Source organism: Eriocheir sinensis, unplaced genomic scaffold (genome assembly GCF_024679095.1).
Source record: "Eriocheir sinensis breed Jianghai 21 unplaced genomic scaffold, ASM2467909v1 Scaffold1, whole genome shotgun sequence".
In the NCBI taxonomy this organism is placed as follows: domain Eukaryota; kingdom Metazoa; phylum Arthropoda; class Malacostraca; order Decapoda; family Varunidae; genus Eriocheir; species Eriocheir sinensis.
In genome coordinates, this window is record NW_026110295.1 from 1,774,181 (window position 1) to 1,797,897 (window position 23,717).

General features: G+C 41.0%; 1 protein-coding gene across 1 annotated transcript in view; it reads left to right on the forward strand.

Annotated features, from left to right (window-relative positions):
• Positions 1 to 3,241: 3,241 nt before the first annotated feature.
• Positions 3,242 to 23,717, forward strand: part of LOC126988851 (uncharacterized) — a 31,162-nt gene continuing 10,686 nt past the window's right edge. The window contains exon 1 of the mRNA XM_050847261.1: positions 3,242 to 3,312. Coding sequence (XP_050703218.1) covers positions 3,242 to 3,312 — 71 coding nt within the window. The remainder of the gene's footprint in view (positions 3,313 to 23,717) is intronic.

The following is a 23,717-nucleotide window of genomic DNA, read 5'->3' on the forward strand; positions in this document are numbered from 1 at the left end:
TATAAAGGGATCAATGTATACGTAAGAATACACAAAGACTATACCAACTTCTATATTATCTATAACGATATTGATGACAGGATTGGTTACCCCTGTAAAGTTGTAGTGGGTGGGTGTTGGTGAAATTTGAGAGAACGTCAGCGCCGGTGTGTGGTGGACAGCAGTGTTTCTCGGTACCTTTTTCTAACATATTTCTCAAATGATTATGTTGTCCTTTACTGTTTGCCAACTCAACAGCTGCCTAATTTAATTGCATATCCTTAGCAATAAAAAAAAACAACCGCAAAATCTGACCATGAATATGAATAAAGGGTTGGTTTCTAGTACATTTTATACCGTGACAGCAGGGTGAGAGTGACATACCGCAGTCAGTACGTCATCGATGACGTTTCAGTGAGCTGTCCTTATAGTATATCATCCTTGGGTACTGCTATAGTTGATTGATTGATTGATAGTTTATTGTTGCAGGTAAACAACAAGGGAGAAGGGAGGAACATGCCGTCCCAATCCCCAGACAGGACAGTGTGTGATTATACAAATATTAGTATACGTGTAGGTAGCACTATGAAACTAAAAATATACAATAGTAAGAAGGAATGCACAACAAGGGAGGGGGGCGGTACCTCCCCCTGGACAATAAGAAAATAAAATGTGGGGACGGAGAACATTGCCCAAGCACTAGATGGGAATGAATACAGAGATAGAGTAAATACGAGTCCTTAAAGTAGAATACTGCAGAGATCACAGCCTTGTATAGCACGGCAGTATAAACTGTTACAAATACTCCGTTTGGGCGAGTTGGCCTGGCGCCTGACCGCTGGCCCCGCCGGGCGCTGGCGGTGCCTTGCTCCCCGCTCCCCCTGCTCGCTCCTCCCGCAGTCTTCCAGAGGCCCATAGTCCCCGGGGGAAGCTTCCAGCACAGCACTATGTTATCAAAGTAGCGTGCTCAGTGAAAATGGTGATTTGAGGTGTATATGGGTGTTACAGTGGCTCAACTGCGGAAAGTCGTCAAGTTATTAAGTTCATTAGGTTTCCTAGAGACAAACACACCTTGAAGAAGTGGATTTTGGCCTGCAAACGAAAATATTAATAAAGTGAGGGTGAAGTCTGCGCGGGTGAGGTCCAAACATTTTCCAAGAAAGCGATAGCATTAAAGAAAAGCCAATAAAGCTCCATAGTGAAAGTTTGGTAAAGGGAAATTCATCTAGTTAAAATTTTGTGTAAATATTATACAATATAAAGGTATATATATATATATATATATATATATATATATATATATATATATATATATATATATATATATATATATATATATATATATATCATTATATGACAGGATTAGTTACCCCTGCAAATTAAGCTGTAGAAAGCTAATGTTAAGAAAAGTTAAGAAAACTTAAGCATCGATGGTAAACAGCAATCAATATTTCTGCAGCTTGTTTACCACATTATTTATATTATTGTAAACTATTAGCGAACACAACAGCTGCATAATTTAATGACTTATCCCTAGCAATTAAAAAAGACCAAATATCTGACCATGAATAAGAATAAATAAGGGTTTTCTAGTACATTTTATGCCCCGTGAGAGTGAACCAGGTGGCATACCGCAGTCATGACGTCATCGATGACGTTTCAGTGAGCTATCCTGAAGGCGGCTTTACACCTGGCAATTCCTAGTCGGCAATACAGCCGCGACGATCTAGCGGCTAGACCAGCTGGGTGCTCTCGGGAGCAAGTACGTTCACACGTGGGAGGAGAAGCCGGGAGCATCAAGACGTAATCTGCTAGTAAATGCAAGGGCATGAATTCATCCCAGACACCCCAAAAGGCTACTACCATATCTTAAAACCAGAATGAGTCTGGTCCATTAGCCTAATATTGTAGAAGTACTTTAAGTAAACGAGTTTTATCATAAGTAGTATTGATTGATTGTTTATTGTTGCATTTAACAACAAAAGAGAAAGGAGGAACATGCCATCGCAACCCCCAGGCATTACATAGTGTGATTATATAATAAACGAAAATATTCTTTCCTTACCTCCTTCGATATTTCGCAAAGAGATAAACATTTCTCGTAATGTTGCTGCCACTCTCTCAAACGTCGTTCTCCGTAGACTCAGCTTCTTATACAGCTTATCTTGTGGATCCCACAAGTGTCGATGCTGCCTCACTTCTAATAATGCCACCTCGGCATCTCGGCTCAAGATCTTGTCTGTATCTGCATACATTTCTTGTGTTATTATTGGCGCCATGTTGTACTCAGCCGCCACTCGGCAATACAAGTCGGACGCGCTCAGCTGCAGAAAACTTGCCGCGAGAAGGGCTCCCAGACCCAGACCGAGATGAAATATGCAGCCGAGCCCGTATTGCCGACTAGGAATTGCCAGGTGTAAGGCCGCCTTTATAGTATATCATCCTAACGGACCCCCTTCCCCCAATTGGAAGGCAGCGTGACGTCATGGCATGCATAAGAAAGCTGTGTAACGAAACACGAGAAAAAAAAATCCTGCTTCCGTCTGGGATTAAACCAGCGATCAACGAGGCGGGTATGCCTAGCCTTAACCACTCGGCCACGGAGACGCCCTTCTCATGAGGCGAGCTAGGGAAGAGTTGGTCATCAGGGCGGCCGGTCAGCTGCAATACAAAGTAAAGCCAGCGCAGAGTAAATAATTATAAGAAATATTAAGCTTTGCAGATTCCTGTTCGTTAAGGTATGTCCTTAAGATACACCTCTACTTAGAGCAAGAAAGTTTCGATAAACAAGCTTTGGATCACTTACTTAACCGACGCGTCCTTGGCATCTTAAGTATAAACGTGAACGGGCTAAGTCCGAATTCTTACTTGACCGACGCGTCCTTCCCAGCAAACCAGCACCGTCGGCAGAAGGGCGTCCACCGTCAGCAAAATTCCTGACGTCAAATCGACTTTAATTATCGTTTCCTGCAGTGACATGCTGTAAATGCGTGATGGATAATGAATCCATCGGTCTTTCCAGAAACTGCAAACGACCATGGGCATATAGTATATACACTTATGTACACACACACACACACACACACACACACACACACATATAGCACAATTAACATTCACCAGTGACGTGGATCCCTCTTCGATTGATTTTTTTTGTAAATCAATCATTGTGGTATCATTATTAATATATGTAAATTAAAATGAACTTGTGTACTTCGTGGAGTTCTATACCCATAATGTGATGCGAAAAAAAAGTCGGGTGATGTGTTCCCTGCACGCCGCCGCGACACGAGTCAGTGTGCACTGTGACGTCGGGGGCAGCGGGTGTGAGACGTGCGTGTTTCTGTGCAATGTAAATTCGTTGTTATAATATTTATTAATATAATAGCCTACTGCATAGTGTAAGTGCATAATGCTTTTTTATTAGTTTCCAGAATGTGTCCGTGTATATAGCTTTTTTTATTAATTTCCAGAACGTGTCCGTGGGCATAGGAGTAGACATAGCCTACTGCATAGTGTAACTGCATAATGCTTTTTTTTATTATTAATTTCCAGAACGTGTCCGTGGGCATAGGAGTACGCATACCCTACTACATAGTGTAAATGCATAATGCTTTTTTATGGATAGGCATAGCCTACTGCATAGTGTAAGTGCATATTTTTTTTTTTTTACTATTAATTTCCAGGACGTGTCCGTGGGCCTAGGAGTACGCATAGCCTACTGCATAATGTAAGTACATAATGGTTTTTATTATTTATTATTTTTTTTATTAACTACAGGACTTCACAACATACTTATGACAGTAATGTTCAGGATGGTAGCAGCTAACAGCGATAGAAAAGTAACAATTTTATACGGACTAATTAAGAATCTAGATTTTATATATTTATTTATTTATCTATTTATTTATTTATATTTTTTACTTAAAGTAGCCTACCTACATGTAGCTTACTGTCAATGACTAGGATTTCTGTGTTCAAATTATGGGCCGGAGGACCAAAACAAGTTCAGGTACTGGAGTAATTACGAATGAGCAGCAGTTACATAACGGTTGTTGTATAGTTCATGCGCCATTTCTGGCAAAGTTAACATTAACTATGGGAAAGGTAACTGAACCAGAATAATAAGGGTATGGTAAATTAGAAGGGAGCTATATAGCTGATATATCATCATAATTAATATAAATTTAAATGGTTTGACATATATGTATGTTGCACGATGAATATATGTATGGGAACAAATTTAGTTGAAGTTGTAATGACAACTACCACAAACTATTACAGGTGTCTATAATTTTGTTTAAGACCATTATATTTTACTGTTGTAATTTTCAAAGTGGACAATGAAGTTTCATTATCGCCAGTAATACATATATTAGGTGACTGATTATTATACTCTTCAAGATTCTTACATAGTTTGATTTATATGTGACATGCAAAAGTGATTTGCAACATGGTATAATTTATCATGCAAATTTCTTTTTTATGGACTTAGTTAAGTAACCTTAGTATACTATATTTAGAATTATAATTTCAGTCGTTGCAGTACATTTATTTATTATGTCCCTATGTATACGTGGTGCTGTAGTATATATATATATATATATATATATATATATATATATATATATATATATATATATATATATATATATATATATATATATATATATATATATATATATATATATATATATATATATATATATATATATATATATATATATATATATATATATATAAAGCCAGTGCGGCTTGTGGTAAAAGTGAAGGGGGAAGTGGGTGAGTGGGGCTGGGGCTAGCATACTATATGATCGGCATATGGGAGACCGGTATACTACGTCGGGCCTCCGTTAAAACAATGAGCAGAAAGGACATCGGGCCGACAGAGTTTTGCACTGTCGGGCCGCCGCAACAACACACGTCGGCCCGCTGGAGGCCCGACGTACTTGTGTTTGCTGGGTTGTCATCTTTAGTAACGTGACCGGGCTCAGTCCGAATTCTTACTTAACCGACGCGTCCTTGTCATCTTAAGTAACGTGAACGGGCTCAGTCCGAATTTTTACTTGACCGACGCGTCCTTCTCGTCTTATGTAACGTGAACGGGCTCAGTCCGAATTCATACGTGACCGACGCGTCCTTGCCATCTTAAGTAACGTGAACGGGCTCAATCCGAATTCTTACGTGACCGACGCGTCCTTGCCATCTTAAGTAACGTGAACGGGCTCGGTCCGAATTCTTACGTAACCGACGCGTTCTTGTCATCTTAAGTAACGTGAACGGGCTTAATCCGAATTCGTACTTAACCGATACGTCCTACTTGTCATCGTTTTGGAACGGACTCAGTCCAATTTTTTACTTCTATTGTTGGCAGCGTAGAAGTGCATTTCACCCTTTTGAGTCACTTTTTCATGGCGATGCATGTGTTTCCTTTTAGCCTTGACCGTCCCACATATACCTGTTTCCATGTCGTGTAGGTAACTGACAAGCAGAGGGCTGGTGAAGACGTTATCCGTATATAGGATATGTCCTCTGCCAAGTTACGGTGGAGCTGCTGGTGTTCTCGCCTCCGCGTTTTTTGGCTTTCGAAGAGCCACTTGGTCACAGACCATCTCCCGAAACGGGCTGCTCCAACAGGGTTTAAGTGGATGCCATCACCAAGGAACAGGTCTGAATCGTAGTAAAAACTGTTCCACAAGTTAGCGAACTGGACGTTTTCTTGTGAGCAAAGGGACTGAAGTCTGTTGTTTGTGCTGAAGGCCTTACTGTAAAAGCTAGGTTCGGCACCGACCCTCGGGAGGATTCCTGAGATTATGATGTTACTGGCATCCGTTTTACGTTTATACTGTTTGATCATCTTGGGGTATTTCTCAAGCAGTTCCTCAGAACGGGTTGTCTTTACGTCATTTGTCCCCGCGTGAATGACAAAGAAGGTGTTTCGATCGGCATTTCTTGTGACATCATCGCACCCTGCGGTAATGTCATCCAGTCTGGCACCTGGATAGCAGTAACGTTTTCTGCGGCCGTTTGATGAATGACCACAGAACTCAACCAGCTGGCCACGCACCATGGAGTCCCCAACTAGGCGAGTCTCAAACTCATCCTCCATGGTGCCTGCCAGCACCTGGAACCTATTGAATGTAGTGGGGGTCAGTAAATCCTTGGTTGCCTGCTTCGGTTTGGCTCCATTCCTTACAGGTTGGAACCCGACATCCTGTGAAGCAGGAAGAGAAGCGTTAAGTGGGGCAGGCTGGAAGTTGTCCTGTGAGGCAGGCTGGGAGTTAGCCTGTGAATCAGGCTGGGAGTTAGCCTGTGAGGCAGGCTGGGGTTCAGCCTGTGAGGCAGGCTGGTGGTTGTCCTGTGAGGCAGGCTGGGGGTTAGCCTGTGGTGCAGGCTGGGGGTTAGCCTGTGGTGCAGGCTGGGGGTTAGCCTGTGGTGCAGGCTGGGGGTTAGCCTGTGAGGCAGGCTGGGGGTTAGCCTGTGAGGCAGGCTGGGAGTCAACCTGTGAGGCAAGTAACACGTCCTCCCGTGAAGCAGGAGATTCGTCTGGAGAGGGCACAGTCTCGGTGGAGGGCCTCTCCACCATCGATGATGGAGTCACTGCCACATTGCTTGCAACAAATTCCTGAATGGCTTCGAATATCGTTTCAAGATTGTTATGTTTGACTTTCCATTCAGTCACAGTCCTCTGAAGTTGTAATCTTTGAACGCAGAGGCGGCAAGTTTTACTCAGCTGGAAGTACTGAACTGCAAATCGTCCGGGACAGACGTCACACTTAAGGTTCGAAGGCATTGTTATAAATTTAAGCGAGTTAACAGTTTGGGCAGATATTAAAAGCGCTTTCGAAATAACTTAAAGTGTGACCATAAATTGAATTAGATCAAAATTGTGCATGGAAATTAGATACATCTGTGTTAGATGCCTCCAACACTGGGAGTTCCCAGTGAGGATGTTGCTTTTCCGCCAACAACACCGTGACAGGTACGTAAGTCGTTTGCGAACGATTCGGTACGGCACATCAGCATCTTGGTGTTCTCTACTAAGGGGGAGAGAGCCTGAACCTGTTTGTCGAGGCACTCCCGAGTTCCCTCTGCACGGGTCCATCTTCTAGCCCCGCCAGCGAATGAACGGGGAGCGAATATCTCGAAAATTCAATGGTGACCATCCCGATGCAGGCTATACGCGGTATCGTTGGTCATCCAGCCGGGATTCTGCCGTAGAGGCTTTCAGGTATAATCCCACGGACGTAGCCTCGCTCCACTGGCCGATCGACCAAGAGCGGAACCATATGTCAGGATCTGCCGTTCCTCTCGTACTGAGCAGGACTGCTGTATCAACGACACAACTGTCAACAGTAGGGTTAAACTAACCTGTCTCGCGACAGACTTCTCAAGTTCAGTTTCTCACTTTCTACCTGTCGGACTTCAGTGAGCCTTTTTTTTAACATGGGTTCCTATGGGATAGATAACCTCAGGGAAAGTGAGAAATCTAGTCCGACAACTAAGCCGTCTGATTTGGTGAATTCTTGTCGTGAATCTACCTATGGTGAGAAACATGCTACCTATCTCCGCTGACCCCTCTAAAAGCCCCCCCGCCGGTAAAACTGACACATCTCATCTGGGCCCGTATCCTCGAGAGCTATTAAAGTTACTATCAAAGTTAATAGTTTCGAATTATTAAGAGTAAAAGCTATCCTCGTCAACTTTGAGTGTAGGTATTAGCAAATCCCTGGCTACTATTATCTTCTTCTTCTTCTTCTTTATGGCGGGCTCGTTGCTAAGGACGCCTCCGTGCAAAACGTAAACATCCGACATGAATTTCGTAAATATTTCAAAAGAAAAAGAAAAAAATAAAGGTTTGCATAGGAAATACGTATAAATGAACAACAAAAACAAAATAAATGGTAAACACAAGAAAAAAAAAGAGTTTTGTGGCAGATATTAATGAAATGTAGTTAGAGGCTGCTTCTACGTCCTCCTCCCGTTATCTCACCTCCTTTCAAAGGGGAGATAATGAGAGCGTGTTGTTGTGACAAAGGAGTCCTTCGTCACAACAACACGCTCAGTACCGCACCATAACCACGTCAACTGCCACAATGAGCTCACCTACTGGAGAACCAGCGGCGAGGAGGAGGAGATTCAATTGGTCTCAAGATGAAACGGTCTACCTCTTACAGCAGATATATGAAAAAAGACATATCATCAGAGGGCGTTACGGCAAGACTGTCACCTCTGGGGATAAGAAGAGAGCGTGGACTGAAGTGTCAGAAGCTGTGACAAGGTAATCACATATTCATGATTTAATTAGCTTATAAACTAACCTAACCTTATCAATTGGGTATTTTTTGCATAATAACACAACCACTGACTTTCGGAACAACATACCTTTCCATTCTGTACCATGTGAATTGTATATAATTATATGACCATTTCTGCAACAACCCCCTCTCCCTCAACAACCTAACATAACTTAACCTAACTATGCCATACTGGCCCTGTCCTACCTAACATGTCCTAAATCAATATGGCAGGTCCCCAAGTTTGTTTGGGGGAAGAGGGGGTAAATCTTAAGAATAGCGGCTCCTAGCGGGTGCGCATTTAGGGCACGATGTGGTGGTTATTACAACATTTCCAGCACATACGACGGGGTTTTGACAAGCGGACAGGCGTGTTCATGTCACAAGGGGTTTATTTTTCTGCGCGGGCTCTTCCTTTTCTTCACCCTGGAGCTCACAGTCTCATTGCCCATTGACTTAGAAGAAATCGTGAGGGCACAGGGGAAAAGTATATACACCCCTTGACATAAACACGCCTGTCCTCTTGTCAAAGCCCCGTCATACGTGCTATAAATGTTGTAATTACCACCACACTGTGCCCTAAACGCACTCCCGCTAGGAGCCGCTATTCTTAAGATTTACCGAAGAGGGGGTTAGTGCAGATAGTTAACGCATATTTCGCTCATATTTTATTCTTTGTTTATTTATTTATTATTTCTTTTTTATTTGATTATTTTTTTCTTTTGGGGGGGCAGGGGGGGGCAGTGCTAGGCATGCCAGACTCGGAACACTTTTACAAGTACTTTATGTCAAGACTATATGGGAATAGGTAGGTTTGATGAGAATGGTAAAATAAGATTTAAATATTATTTTGATAGCACTGGTCAAACAGATTATGGTGATATAATGTTAGAGTGGAATGTACTCAAGAGAATGAAATTGAGGTTAATGCTTTGAATTTTTTTGTTACATATTCACATATTCATGATTCAAGTAACTTGCAAAGTGCAAACTAACCTAGCCTCGTCAAATTGGTATTTTTGTCTACGAACACAACCACTTGAGTTTCCAAACAAAACATACTTTTTCCTACTGCTCCAAGTGAATAGTTTCATTATGACCATTTCTGCTGCAACCCCCACTCCCTCAACAACCTAACATAACTAAACCAACTCTGCTAAACCTGTCCTACCTAACACGTCCGACCTAACATGGTAGGTCCCCAAGTTTGTTGGGGTGGAAAGGGTGTTAGTATAAGAGAGTTGAGTCATATTTACCTCTTATTTTATTTATTCTTTATTTTGATTTTTTTTCTTGGGGGGGGGGGGGTCGGGCATGCCAGACTCTCAACACTTTTACAAGTATTTTATGTTGAGACTATATCTGGAGAAAAGCATTTTATTCAAGTAGGTAATGAAAAGTAGTAATTTTGGCCATGTTCATAACAACTAGAAAGTTAATGTCTTATGATGCATGTAAAAAAAAATACTGATTTAGCTTTCCATCACAGAATGTATTAAATGTTATTGGAGAAGGTATGGGAAATAAATAGCACGCCATAGAGGAACTGTTAAGAAACTCACTTCACATTTATAACCTTACAGTGCTTTCCCTGGGACTGGACCCCGTTCGCAAGAAGACTGTGAGAGGCGGTGGTACAACATACTGCAAAGGTCAAAGCCCCGCATTGCGCAGTACAAGAATGAGCAGCGGCAGACTGGTAAAATTGTTGAGTTATGTCTTTAAATGTAAAATTTATATTAGTCTTTTTTTTTTTCGTGATCACAGAATGCAGCTATACTGGCCATAATTAATGCCTTTATTTCAGCTTACAGCTAATACGTTCATAGCAGTGAACTGCATATTTGATATAAATATTTTTTAATGTTCATCTGTCAATGACTTTCTATTTATCTATCTATATACCTTGGCTGTCTTCCCCCAATGAAGGGAGAAGAGAAGACCCTCATTGTATGGGGGATTAGCTGCACAGTTCAGACAGGGAATTTCAAGGCTTAACAGCATACACTGGTTTACCCCTGCCCCTTCATAACAATGACATTTTCCCACAACACCCGAGTGCCCCACATGTGCAAGCACCTTTCTCAGAGGTCGTAGGGCCACGTCAATCCTCACATACTCTCAACTGCTTTCCATTTGCTTTTGTCACACACAGTCATTCTACTATGCCACAGTGTCACTCCTCCCTTTAACGTCTCCTTCACACCATCCATCCATCCCTTCCGGGGCCCACCCCTCAAGCTCACACCTCTCACACTATACTGACAAATTATTACATTCATTAGAATAATAAAATAAATGTTACTTTCATAGGTGGTGGTGCACCAACTATCACATTAACTGTGATAGATGAGGTGGTGTACGACATCATCGGCCGCTCGTCTAATGTCTTTGACAGGGTAATAATGCCTTTCGGCATTGACACTGTCTTGCCTGTGCTACAGACAGGACAGCAGCAGCAGCAGCAGTTAAGCAGCGGTGAAATATTGACTGGCATGTATGTTTGTGAAACTTTTATATCCTTTTTAAAACAATGTAATAATCACTCACAAATTTACATTCTTTGTAGATACACACTTTATCAGTCAATTACTTTACAAACAAAACAAAAAATAATGAAATACTTCAGTTAATAAGTAATATTTCACCTTTATGACCATTTTTCTTCAACTACCTACCTAAGTTACAAGCATTAATCACCATGACTAATATATGACCCTTTTTTTCAGAACTGTACCCGTAGAGACCATCTCACCGCAGTGCTCATTTGAGGCGATATATCTGGAGGAGGTACCATCTCCTCCTCCAGCACCCACTGGGTCAACATCTGCTGCTCCGGCACCCATGACATCTGCCGCTGCCTCGGTATCTGCTGCTCTGGCACCCATGACATCAGCATCTCGCCCAGTGACAACCGATACTGCTCCACCACCATCACAACCTACTTCTTCAGCAAAATTGAGAGATGATTTTCATAGGGCAGCAGTAAGCTTTTTTGATGCTGGGGCTGAATACTACCGCCTCAAGGCTATGAAGCTTAAGTTAGACCTTAATATTAAGTAAATCTTCAAAAACATTAATCTCTGTTGCATTTTTTTTTCTGATTTCCGTGCTGACTGCTCTTCTGCATATCTCCTTCCTCCCTGCTGTGGCCTCACTCCACAGCAGGGTTGGAGAAAATCATATTTTTTTTCATATAAATTGATTTGTTATTTAAGTGATTTTTTTTGCAGTAATCCTTGTTTGTTTCCACTAATTATTTATTTAATTCGTATGAGGTCATTTTCTTGTAACAAAATTGTCCAGTGCTTAAATGAAACCATAGTTTGATATACATTACCAAAGATGAGTACTTACATATAAATCATAAGCTTATGAATTTTATGTAAGTACTCATCTTTAACAATTTTATTACAAGAAAATGACCTCATAAGAATGAAATAAGTAATTAGTGGAAACAAACAAGGATTATTGCAAAAAAAATCACTTAAATAACAAACCAATTTATATGAAAAAAAAAATCATTAAAAAAAACCCATCTATTTCTTTCTATAGATTTTTTTTAATCATGATTTTCTCCAACCAGTGCAGTGAGACCACAGCAGGGAGGGAGGAGGCATGCAGAAGAGCAGTCAGCATGGAAATCTGTAACGCTAAAGTAACTATCGTTGGTTCCACAAGAATGGGCATAGATTTTCCTTCAGTTCGGACTTAGTTTTGTTATGAATGTCGTTTCAGATTAATTTATATTAGTTCAAAATGCACACACTTATCAATAAAGATATTATTGCATTAGTTTTCTATCGGTGCAATCTGTTACCTTACAGCTTACAAAGGATTTTGGTAGGAATACAAAGTCAATTTTATGTGCATCAGCAAAACAAGTTAAGAATTGGCCAATGACCGCGCAGCACCATCACCCATGCAATGATATCAAGTCTGCGAGTCCACCCCTGAAGGAAAATATATGCCAGTTCTCGTGGAACCAACTATTGTACATATATACAAAGAAGCAAAAGAGGAATTGAAATCAAACTAACATATCAATATCCAGTAATATTGTTTAAAAAAACAAATCAAGACCTCTACAGTACAACTTTGGAAAGATGTTACCATATAATGCTGATGTAAATTTATTTTTTAACTTAATATTAAAGAATACTAAAGACTGGAAAATTAATATTATTGGGCCATAAACCATAGAAATATGTAGGTACTCATCAATGACAATGAAAAAAATTCTCTAATTTTAAAATATCTAGCCCTAATTCTATTCATTACATAATACCTTACAGTTTACATAAAGTCTTTGGGAAAACTAACTCTGCCTCCTAAATGTGCACAGGAGGTCCACCAACGTTGCCAGATTGTCGTACTCTGCCTCTTATGTTTGTCGATTTCCGACCCAAAAACTGCTATCATCACTCAAATAACTGCCTTCATATATGGTTATCGTTTAAATGGTTAATTATTGGTATTTCTTGGCAACAGTTATGGGCCAGAAACCGGTACGTTAATTTGGCAACCTTGAGGTCAACTATAGTCCAACCAAATTGTCGAGTCTGTTTTGGCGAAGGCTCCCGCGGGTCTATTTCTCCCCTCTGCTCTGCCACACAGTCCCAACACCTATCTCTTCCTCTCATATGTAAGGTAAAGGTAACATATGATAGGAAAAAATAGGTGTTGGGACTGAGCGGCAGAGCAGAAGGGAGAAATGGACCCGCGGGAGCCTACGCCCAAACGGACTCGACAATTTGGTTGGACTATAGGCCAGATTACTGTTAGTAAAAATTAATGTTTACAAAATGGAGCTAGAATATGAAAAGAAACAAGAGTATCTTACAAAGATAATGAAACTTGTTAAGAATATAAGCTGACTGCAAAAAACAATTCCTTCCACATCCCTTATGCACAGAGTTAGCCAGTATCTTTACTCTTTTTCTAATTTCCTCTTCTTCATTTTGTTACCTGTTTCTGTTTTTCCTCCTTCCTTTGGCTTAATTTCTGCGTGTGTGTGTGTGTGTGTGTGTGTGTGTGTGTGTGTGTGTGTGTGTGAACTTAAACCTGTCTCCTGGGAGGTTATTACACTGGGCAAATTTTCCTCCGCCCTCCAACTTCATTAAATCTAAATGTTTCAAAGTGACATTACATGTTGATATTTCACTCAAAAATGTTGTCTGGCTATAACCTGTCTGTATGCTAGACCCTGCTCTGGCATGTCACGGTTGTCATCTAATTGAAATTCACCATCATTGTGGTCACTATCACTGCCATCATCACTGCCATCATGATCACCCTCCTCTTCCTCCTCCTCTTCCTCCTCTTCTGGTGCCTGGATGTTTCTTGCCTTGCAAATATTGTGTAGTACAGCACAACAAGTTACAACTTGGCAGGTTTTCTCTGGGCTGAGACGAACCTCACTATGAAGAACGTGGAATCTTCTCTTCAGCTGCCCAATTCCACGTTCAACCAAATCGCGTGTAGCTCTGTGTGCCCTGTGTGAAATGGGTATCTAATGAATAATGATGAAGCATATAGTGCATTAAGTTGTAGGGATTATTATTGTTCCACTAGTGCTCGTGCTCTTAACTTTTTTTTTCTACTACCAAAAATGGCCGGCCAATGGAAACAAAAATACAGTTTTTTGTGTGCAATTGTGAGTGGGTTCAATTGAGATTGGGCGTCGCCTTATTGGCTCGACTGACAGAGACATGTGGTTTTGTATGTCGAAGGTCCCTAGTTCAATACCCACAGTCAACACTCTTTAATTCAGATTTTTCAGAGTTTCCTCATTTAATTTCTCAGTGTTTAACGAGGAGATTTGCACCGGTACCCAGTTGGGGTGCTGGGGCGTCCTTTGGTCTTCAAAAGTGGGGGGGAAAATTAGGGCAGACAGTTTTATCTCTCTCTCTCTCTCTCTCTCTCTCTCTCTCTCTCTCTCTCTCTCTCTCTCTCTCTCTCTCTCTCTCTCTATATATATATATATATATACTAGCTTATTGCACCATTAGGCAGTGTTCTCTGATACACTCACAATCACAGTTGGAGTACCTAGATAGTAGCACTGAGTAATCTTAGGTCACTCTGGAGTCATTGGTCACTGGCAGAGTTAATAATCAAATCACAATCTTATGAGAGTACTACTCTTTACATCACATACTTCATAGTATGTTGGCTTAGTTATAAAAGATGCTGAAAACTGGATTCCTCTACTTTATTGAATATAAGAGTAATTATATACTGAATTTGTAATATAGCTAATTTAAAAAAGCCTGTTTTACAGTGGTCATATCATGATCTCATGAAAATAAATAGGTTGACAATTACTATTTTGTTATAAACTATTGAACGTTAATACCATAGCTTTGAACCCAATGATGAATATCTTCAAGCAAGACACAAATAGTAACAGATTGGTCACCAATTCACTCAGTAAACACAATTCTCCATAAAAAAATTACACTGAATTCACAATAAAGTTGTTTTTTCCACCCTGGAACTTTGTATCAGAAAACAAGTAACAAATAAAAGTACACCTTTCCAACAACCAAGTAACAAATAAACTACAACTTTCCACCCAGAATATAGTAATCATAAACCAAGTAACAAATAAAACTACAACTTTCCACCCAGAATATAGTAATCATAAACCAAGTAACAAATAAAACTACAACTTTCCACCCAGAATATAGTAATCATAAACCAAGTAACAAATAAACTAAAACTTTCAAAGAAGTACAAGATTATTTTCATTTGTGAATACGTAAAACCTTAGTAAAAGCAAGTTATTACATTAATAATTACATTCTTTTTAAGTACATGACCATGGTTACCAAAGGAAGCTCTTAAAATTTCAATTATTCCATTTGTGAAGCAATGACTGGAAGAAGAAATAGATATATAATTAATTTTGGGGGGCAAAGAAATACAAGAACATTTTCCTACGAGAAGGCCTCCAAATTCCATTTAAACCATTTGTGATTATGTAAGCACTGCTCAAGTAAAATAAATACACAGCTTTTACATAAAACTCAAAGTACAAAATCATACAACAGGGAATTACTTCATGAGATAGACTTCACAGTCTTCACCACATGATTTTGGCTAAAAGACAGACTGACCACAAACTCACTAGCTTCCAACTTTAAGTATAATAGCTGTAGCTGAGAATTGGCGGGGGACGACTGATATGTTTTCCCCCCACTTATACCAATATAATTCTTTTATTTTTTGGAACTCATTTTTGCATAAATATTTAACGTACGCCGTTTTACTTCACACGTAAGTCATGCAACCTAACCTAATCTGACCTAACCATGTAGATGTGGTCGCCTTGATCTTTCGTTTATTCTAACTCGATTACATGTTTGGATTGACTTATTCAATACTAGCATTAAATTAGTACATGCAATGATTTATTATTAAGTTTAGGTCTGCAACTGAATCAGTAACAAAATAGTAATACATATGCAATGATTCAATAGAATACTATTTTTAATGTTTATTTCAACAGGCGCATGCTATAAACTGTGTGTAACTATATGTAAAATGATAAAATTCACATTTTCCCAAAACAAATAACTCAAACTCTTCATACATCTTCTCTACAAACCTTCAACAATCATGGAAATGCTTTTTTAAATCAAATTCAAGGACTATTCTTCTATTGTTGAAAATAGGAAATAGTTTCGGATACCACTGGCTAGGCGCATCATTTTACGGATCCGGTTCATTTACTATTATGCTCGGTTAGGTTACCATTTAGTTCAGTTGGGTTGCTATTAAGTTCGGTTAAGCTAGTATTACGTTCAGTTAGGTTACTATTACGTTCGGTTAGGTTAGTATTACGTTTGGTTAAATTCTAGTGGTATCTGTATCAAGGAAAGTGGCTGAATGAAAATATGATTAATACTTATTGATATATAGTAACACTCGCAGTTTGCAGCCGGTGCTGGTGAAAAAAAAATCATAAATAATATTCTACCTATTAATATTATATGTATATACTATAATTATGTAAGTGGTTTAGGTGCAGACCTTAACTCAAAAATTACTGTAGTGTTTTTACCTGTTGTAGTTTCTCTCATGTTCTAGCTGAGGTCTTAGAAATGGGGTCAGCAGCCACCGCTTGCAACCATACCCGCTGTCACCAAGCAGATAGCAGTTTGCTTGCACATGGTTGTTCTCAAACAGCAGCTTCAGCCCACTTTCATTCAGGATCCTTGTATCAAGCACTGATCCTGGCTACTTTGATACAAGGTTTATTATTTTATAGTTTGCATCAAACACTAACTGTATGTTCATGCTATGGAAGTTTTTTCTGTTCACATAATCTACTTCATTTTCCTTCGGTGCTGTTATTTTCACATGTGTGCAGTCTGTCACTCCCACAACACCGGGGAAATGTGCAATTTGGTAGAACTCTGCCTGCTTTGCGCGAATCTCCGCCCTGTCGAGGGGAAACTTGATAAACCCCCTGACAAGCTGCGGCTCACTGAGGGCGGTCAGAGTTTCCGCAATCGCCCTGCTGACACTACTCTGGCTCACCCCAAACTCATCACTCGAACACTGCTGCATTTTTCTCGTAGCCAAGTATCGTAGAGTCAAAATTACTTTCAACTCCGGGGTGAGGGAATGCTCCCTTTGAATTGGATCTTGAAGCTCTCTTCTCACCAAACCAGTCACGTATTCAATTCCAGCACGGTCTAATCTGTACCGCTTGACAAGTTCAGCATCGTTGTACATTTCCAAAGCGTCCTTCCGAGCTCTAAAAGTGCGGAGGCGGGCTGGTCCGGCGGCCATGTTGATATGGGTCTGGGTCTGGGTTTCACTATTAACTTTACTATTAAGTGTTTAGAAGTCCTCGCCAGCACTCTCAAGTTAATACCAAAGTTAAGAGTAGGTATTAGGCTAATAGTTGTTGAGGATACACTTTGAGTGTGAAGTTAATACCAAAGTCGAAAGTTAATACCAAGTTTAGTATTAATAGTTGTCGAGGATACGGGCCCTGGCGGGTAGGGTAAACCTCAGCCGTGTTCTTATGCTGCACACCGGGAACGCCCTCGGGGAGGGTGTGTGCATCGTCATTTGTGTAGCCATCCCTCATCTGCCTCAATGTGGCCACTACTAACTTCCCTGGCTCCACTTTACTGGAATAGTCATAATACCTAGTGCTCAGCGACCTTCTGCTTCCAGGCTGGGTCATCACATTTTTCCCAGAGAGCTGATATCTGGGAGCGGCGAAGTATCCTTGAAGTAGTCTTGTAATGGGATGTGGACGCAATCGCCGTCCTATTCACAAACCTGCTCAGATTGGGAAATGTTATTTTTGAGCAACATTTGGCCTCCGTTATTTGAAACCTATTTGGAAACACTAGGCAGCTTGGGGCAATGCAGGACGTTGCCACCGACCGGTAGAACAACATGTATGCATCTGACACCTTCCTGCCAGATTCCTCCAGATAGAGGAGCGAGGGTCCTGCAAAGAAAATAACCCATTACTCATACATAGGGATACATTTTTTCGTCAATCTTAAAAGATCATTGGGTAATATATGCCATAGAAGTAAACCATAATTACCTTGCTGAGCTGTTTTATGCCTCGCAACTCGAATCACGTAGTAGTTTTCAGGCTCAGACCCTTTTGTCCTCCTCTCCTCCATATCGAGATATTCCCCCAGTGTGAACTCAGCAAACTCCATGGGTCTTCTTACTGATTGTGTAGCAGTCACCGCTCAACTGCGTGCTCCTTCCCCTCAGTGACAATTAAGAAAATGGGCGCTGCAGAGCGGACCCAACATGTAATGTCCATTGTCACTATGTGTCTGCCAGTCTGTCTTGTCGCGTCTTCATTGTTAACTTTCCTTGTCTTCGTTTATCTTCTACTGTCTGTCCTCGTCCTGCTATACATTCCTTTTACACATTGTTCCACACATACACCAACACTTAAATGTCACCCACACTTCACAACATTCACACACACGCATACCCACACAAACACCTTTTCTTTATGTTTTGTTTGTGCCCATGACCTTTGTGATTTTTATCCAATAAAGTCACCCTGACGGATATTGAGTTTCTCTATCCGGGAACCTATTAGCATTTGAGAACACTCGCTACCACCAACAACTGTATCATCAATGTAAGGATGTGGACGTCTCTGAGCTTGGTAAAGTCGCTCAGGGCCAAAGGTGTCACTTCTGGGTTAGTCAAGCACTTCTTAGCATTGCCAGAGGTGTTCTTGATGTAATCGGATTTTAGGATTTTATCGATTACTTCCAATGTGACGTTCTATAATTCTTTCTTACGTCGGGCTTGGCCCTTCCCAATGACCCCCTCCTTTTGGTATTTCACTGCGGAAACAATTGTATAAATAACGCAAAGTATTGAGAAGAGATCGTTATATTAGTTATATAGCACATGGCATGTATAATTGCATACTTGTTGTAATGAGGAGGCGTTTGTCTGTTACACGTGCCTCATCCTTCTCTACATGATACAAGTCATCATCCGACCATTCCAAGCATGCAACAGCTCGTTTGTATGCATCTACAATTTTTCTTTTGTAACCCACACTGAACATCTCTTTTTTTGCTGGGCAAGAATCCAAGAGGTTCAGTATCATCTATTTTCAACAGTAGCTTACAGATGGCAGTCACTCATGGTCGTCAGAATCTCGTTCTAAACTATGTGGGTGAGAACATTATTCACCATTCGCCTTTGCGCTCTTTTGGTTGAGTCAGCGTGCGGAGCGCAGATCCTCAAATACCCCTCAAAATGGTTCAGGAATTATTTTATTCCATCTGTTAGGAAAATGGTTAATTTCCTAGATGCCACCTCCACAGTTTCAATTTCATCAGTGCCCTGCTATAGCACCAGAGATTGGCGCATGATACCCCTGAACGTATTTGTTCGCCGCTTCACGGAGTGTTTCTTCTCAACGTGAATGTCAAGTCTTTTTACTTGTTTATCGCAGACATAGCACTGTCTGGAAGGATAATTTTTACTGATCTTTTGTTTGCTGGAGCTGTCTTTAACTGGAGGCTTTTTTCGGCATCTTTGATCGCACTACTTTCTGCAATGAAGAATATTATTCAATCAACGTATCAATATCACTTGTGTTAAGATGCTTATGGCACTGACTGAGGTGTCGCCTGATGTTAATGCGCCTTCCACCACATCCCGCCAGTGGGCATAACCGCCTGTAATAGAACTACCAATGAGTATTACATTTTGAACTGGACAGTTAGCATTGGTGTTGTGCAAAAATCAGTTTCAGTTTTACATGATTTTACTTACTACACCCTGCTCACAGCACCCCTTTTCCTTGGACGTGGCCGGTGCTCCCCGAGGTGTGCCTGAAGTCTGGCAGCCTGCTTATCCTTCAGACCCAGCCAAAATTCTTCTGCCAACGTCTTCCATGATTCTTCCATCTCTTGTAACTTTTTTTATTTCCCCTTCATGGTAGGCGAGTTGAGATGGAAAATGACTTTCCACCTGTTTCAGAGTTGGGACAGTCCCATGCTCTTCAAACGTCTTCTTGATCCGTCTGCGTTTTGCAGGATTCAAGACACCCTTCTCAAGGATTTCCGAGGTGCCCATGCCTTGGGTTTGGCAGGCAAGTAGCTCCATTTCATCCTCGGTTAACCTTGGCCTTGGCACAGACATGTCACCCCCTGTCTCATCCTCTGATGAGGCACTTGGGGGATAACCTGTTTGTAAAAGCTAGTCATGTACCAACACATTGTTCGAACACAGTCACATTTGCCAAATAATTTCCTTGCAGAAAACAACTCGTACCTGCAGGGTTTTGCTCTGCTGGTGTGGGCTGTGCACTACCGTCAGTCCATTGACTACAGCCTGAAATGAATGATCAATCATTCAAGCGATCATACAAAAGTAGAACGCAAGAGTTATAATCCTCATGCATAAGATATATAACATACATATACTTATATACATATACATACCTGGCCTCTGATCTTCAATTTGGCTCTTGTTTCTACGTTCCATTTGTTCCCAGAGTTATTTTGGGTTCTTCGATAGGATTGCCTCTTCCTCTGAAAAGGACAGGCATTATTTTGTTCGCTTTGTAGCTTGATGATACTTTCGCACATCGAAGTGTTCATCACGGTCTGAGTCGTCTATATCAGACTCTCTGCTCTGGCTCTGCTTATCTGTCATTGTACTTGTTTTATTTGGTATCTACCTGTAATAGATATACAATTGTAGTTTGCATATAACACATATATTTAAAGACACCTACATATAGTAGGGGGTTTGGAATGTGAGTTTTCCTTCTCATATAGGCCAAGTTGGTCCGCGACACGTATGTGTACCCTCAAAGAGGATTCCCCCATCCGCCACCTTCGCGGGGATCGGACCGACGACATTGCGTGCGGCGTCACCATCAGGATGCGTTTTCGCACGGAGAGTAGAGTAACCATCACCTTAAGAGAGAGGGGTCGCTGCATTGAAGGCTGATCGCATTGGGAAACACAGTTAAAACGTGAGCCGCCACGAGGAGCCGCATCTAATGCCGTGAAGCTACTCATGAAAGAGAGGGGTTGTGCGGGCAAGACGAGGGTGTCAGCATCAAATCGAAGGAAGTGAGCGATGCCAAGTCTTAGCCCGCTGGAGGATGCTGACGAACTATGATACAGTCGAACAGCGAGTGTATATTGTCGCTGGTTAATGAGCACCACAGCCTTTTCGCCCATATACCTCTTTGGCCGGTACATCTTTCTTCGCTGCACCTCATCAGCGAGTTTATTCAATCATCTTTCATTGCATTTCACTAGTAATATTCTCACTCAATTCCCCGGTCAATTTTCTGGCCGTTGTGTAAGAAGCACACCAAGGTTTCATTTTGGTAAGGTGTAGGCTCTTCCCCAGCGTCAATACACGGGAAGTTTGAGAGTATTCTGAGTAACTTGTACATTAGTACCCTACAACCCCACCGCACCCGAAGGCACGTGGTAGCGCTGCGTGCTCCAGTTCAGACCCTGCACGAGGCGAGACACGCCTTATGCGGCTACCCAATGAGTCATAGTTAATCTTGGAATATTTCAGAAGCTCGCTTTCCTACTATTCACTTTTGTCTCGGTGACCGTCCCACCCGGCATTTCGATGCCCAAGACAGTAATTGGTTAAATTTAGACGCTCAATCACCGTTAAGCTGAAACCAATGTCCACAGACCGGACCATGTGAATGTATCATCCCCGGGTGGAGCAGAGTCAGATGGGCAGACTCTTTACCCCTCGTCCCTGTCCACCCAGCAGTGCATGGGTACCGGGTATCAGTCAGGGGTTGTTCCCCAGCTTCCCGAGAAGGTAAACTTAGGCAGCCCGGAACTCAGACCGGCCTTCTGTCCCTGGGTAAAGGGTTTATTCCCACCACAGGCTCAAAGGGAGATGAGCGCCTGCAGCCACGCGCAGCAAATGCGCATGCTCCCCACTTTACTTTTTGTTTTAATGTTGTCACAAGTATTGTTTCCTCCTCCACGAACATGTAAATATAAGTAATAACTCGGATCACACGATGGGGTGAATCGACGGAAAGGCACATTAACAAAATAATTCGTGTCACACGTCACGATGCCTCGACCAGCAGGCACTTATAATCAGAATAGCACTTATTTTCTTTGTTTGCTACACTTCTTGCTGATGTTAGGCACCGAAATTAGTCAAGCACTACGTATTTAAGTTATTTTTCATGTGGGTAGATGAACCACCAATGGAGAATGCTTCTTACCTTTCCGAGTGGCCCTCATCAAATCCCAGTGGTGATAAAAGTTTGGAAAACCTCTTCAGGGTCCTTAACTGAATTGTCGGAGTCTTCGGGCTGCTTGGGAACAATAAGGTATACTCTATAAATAACATTATGCATTTACACTATGCAGTAGGCTATGCCTACTCATATGACTACGGACACATTCTGGAAACTAAAAAAAACATTATGCACTTACACTATGCAGTAGGCTACTATATTAATAAATATTATGACAACGAATATGCCATTGGCACATACAATATTACAATATTAGGAAAAAAATGAGAGAATTTAAGTAAAAAAAAAAAAAAAAAGTCACGAGAAAACAAAGTAAAGTACGTAGCTAGGCTACCGGGTTATGAATGAGTTATTTCACCAGTTACAGCTAATATTATGCACTTATTATAACTAACTACCACAGTACAGCAAAAGATACCAAAGAACTTCAGCAAACTTACATTGCACAGAAAAGCATTTCAAAATACAGCAAGGAAGAGCAGACGGTCACCTACCACACGACTCACACCCGCCGCCGGCCGCTCCACAGTGCACACTGTGACACTGACTTGTATGCAGTGTTGGCAACTCAAAATTTATCATTGCTTCTGCTGGAATACTAAATGGCATTACTATTCATCAGAACATGCTCGTCAAATAGCAGATGTATCCTCATGAATTGCATATTCATCAGGTCACGAGTTACAACTGGTTCCTGAGTTCCTTCCTACCCAAAAGGAAATTCGAGGTCTGCTGAAGGACCTGGTGGAGGAGCAACGGACGAATGGAAACCATCTACGGGATATCGCCCGAGGTTTTACTGAAATGGGGAATTTAGGCAACCATGTACAGGATATTGGCCAAAGTCTTTGGGAATTAGGCGAGGCACTGATGGCCATAACGGGGGCTATCAGTTCAAGAAAGTAGTTTTTTTTTTAAGTTATTATTTTCATAAATTAAGATATGAATATTTCTATATAAGAATAGTTTATATAATCATTTTCATTATTAACTTTAAGATCTTTGATGGTGTTTGTCAAGCCAATGCATACCACAGAGGGGGGATATCCAGCACGACAGGAATCATTCCATATTTTTTTTCTTAGTGCATTATGATATGCCACTATAAAAAAAATTCAGAGAGAACCATCATACACTGAACTTTAATTTTTGCTAAGTTGTGTTATATTTTATATTTTTTTAAATTCATTTACAGATGCCGGACCACAGGTATCATCATCTTCAGTGTAGGACGGTTCTTTCCTGGCCATTTCTAGTGGAACATCATGATGCATAAAGAGATAAAAAATATCAAAAACATATTTTGCATCTTGAATGATATAGTTTCCTACCGTGTAATTCAGGTAACATTTTTTTTACTAAAAACAACCTTACATATGCAATTCACAAACAGTGTGCCTAAAAAGGTATGATTAACCCAGTAGCAGCGACGGGCCAAATGTGTGCCATGATTTAAACCCCCCAAAATAGATGCTACATAAACTGATCACAAATGCTTCGATATATATTATGAAATGGTTTGTGTGAGTGATGGTTTTTTTCTCAATTTTTTTTCTTGCTTAGAAGTACCATTAAGAAACATGATCCCCGCTGCTACCGGGTTAAACTAAACCTCATGGGACTGACATTCCTTTCCTGCTGGATATCCCCAG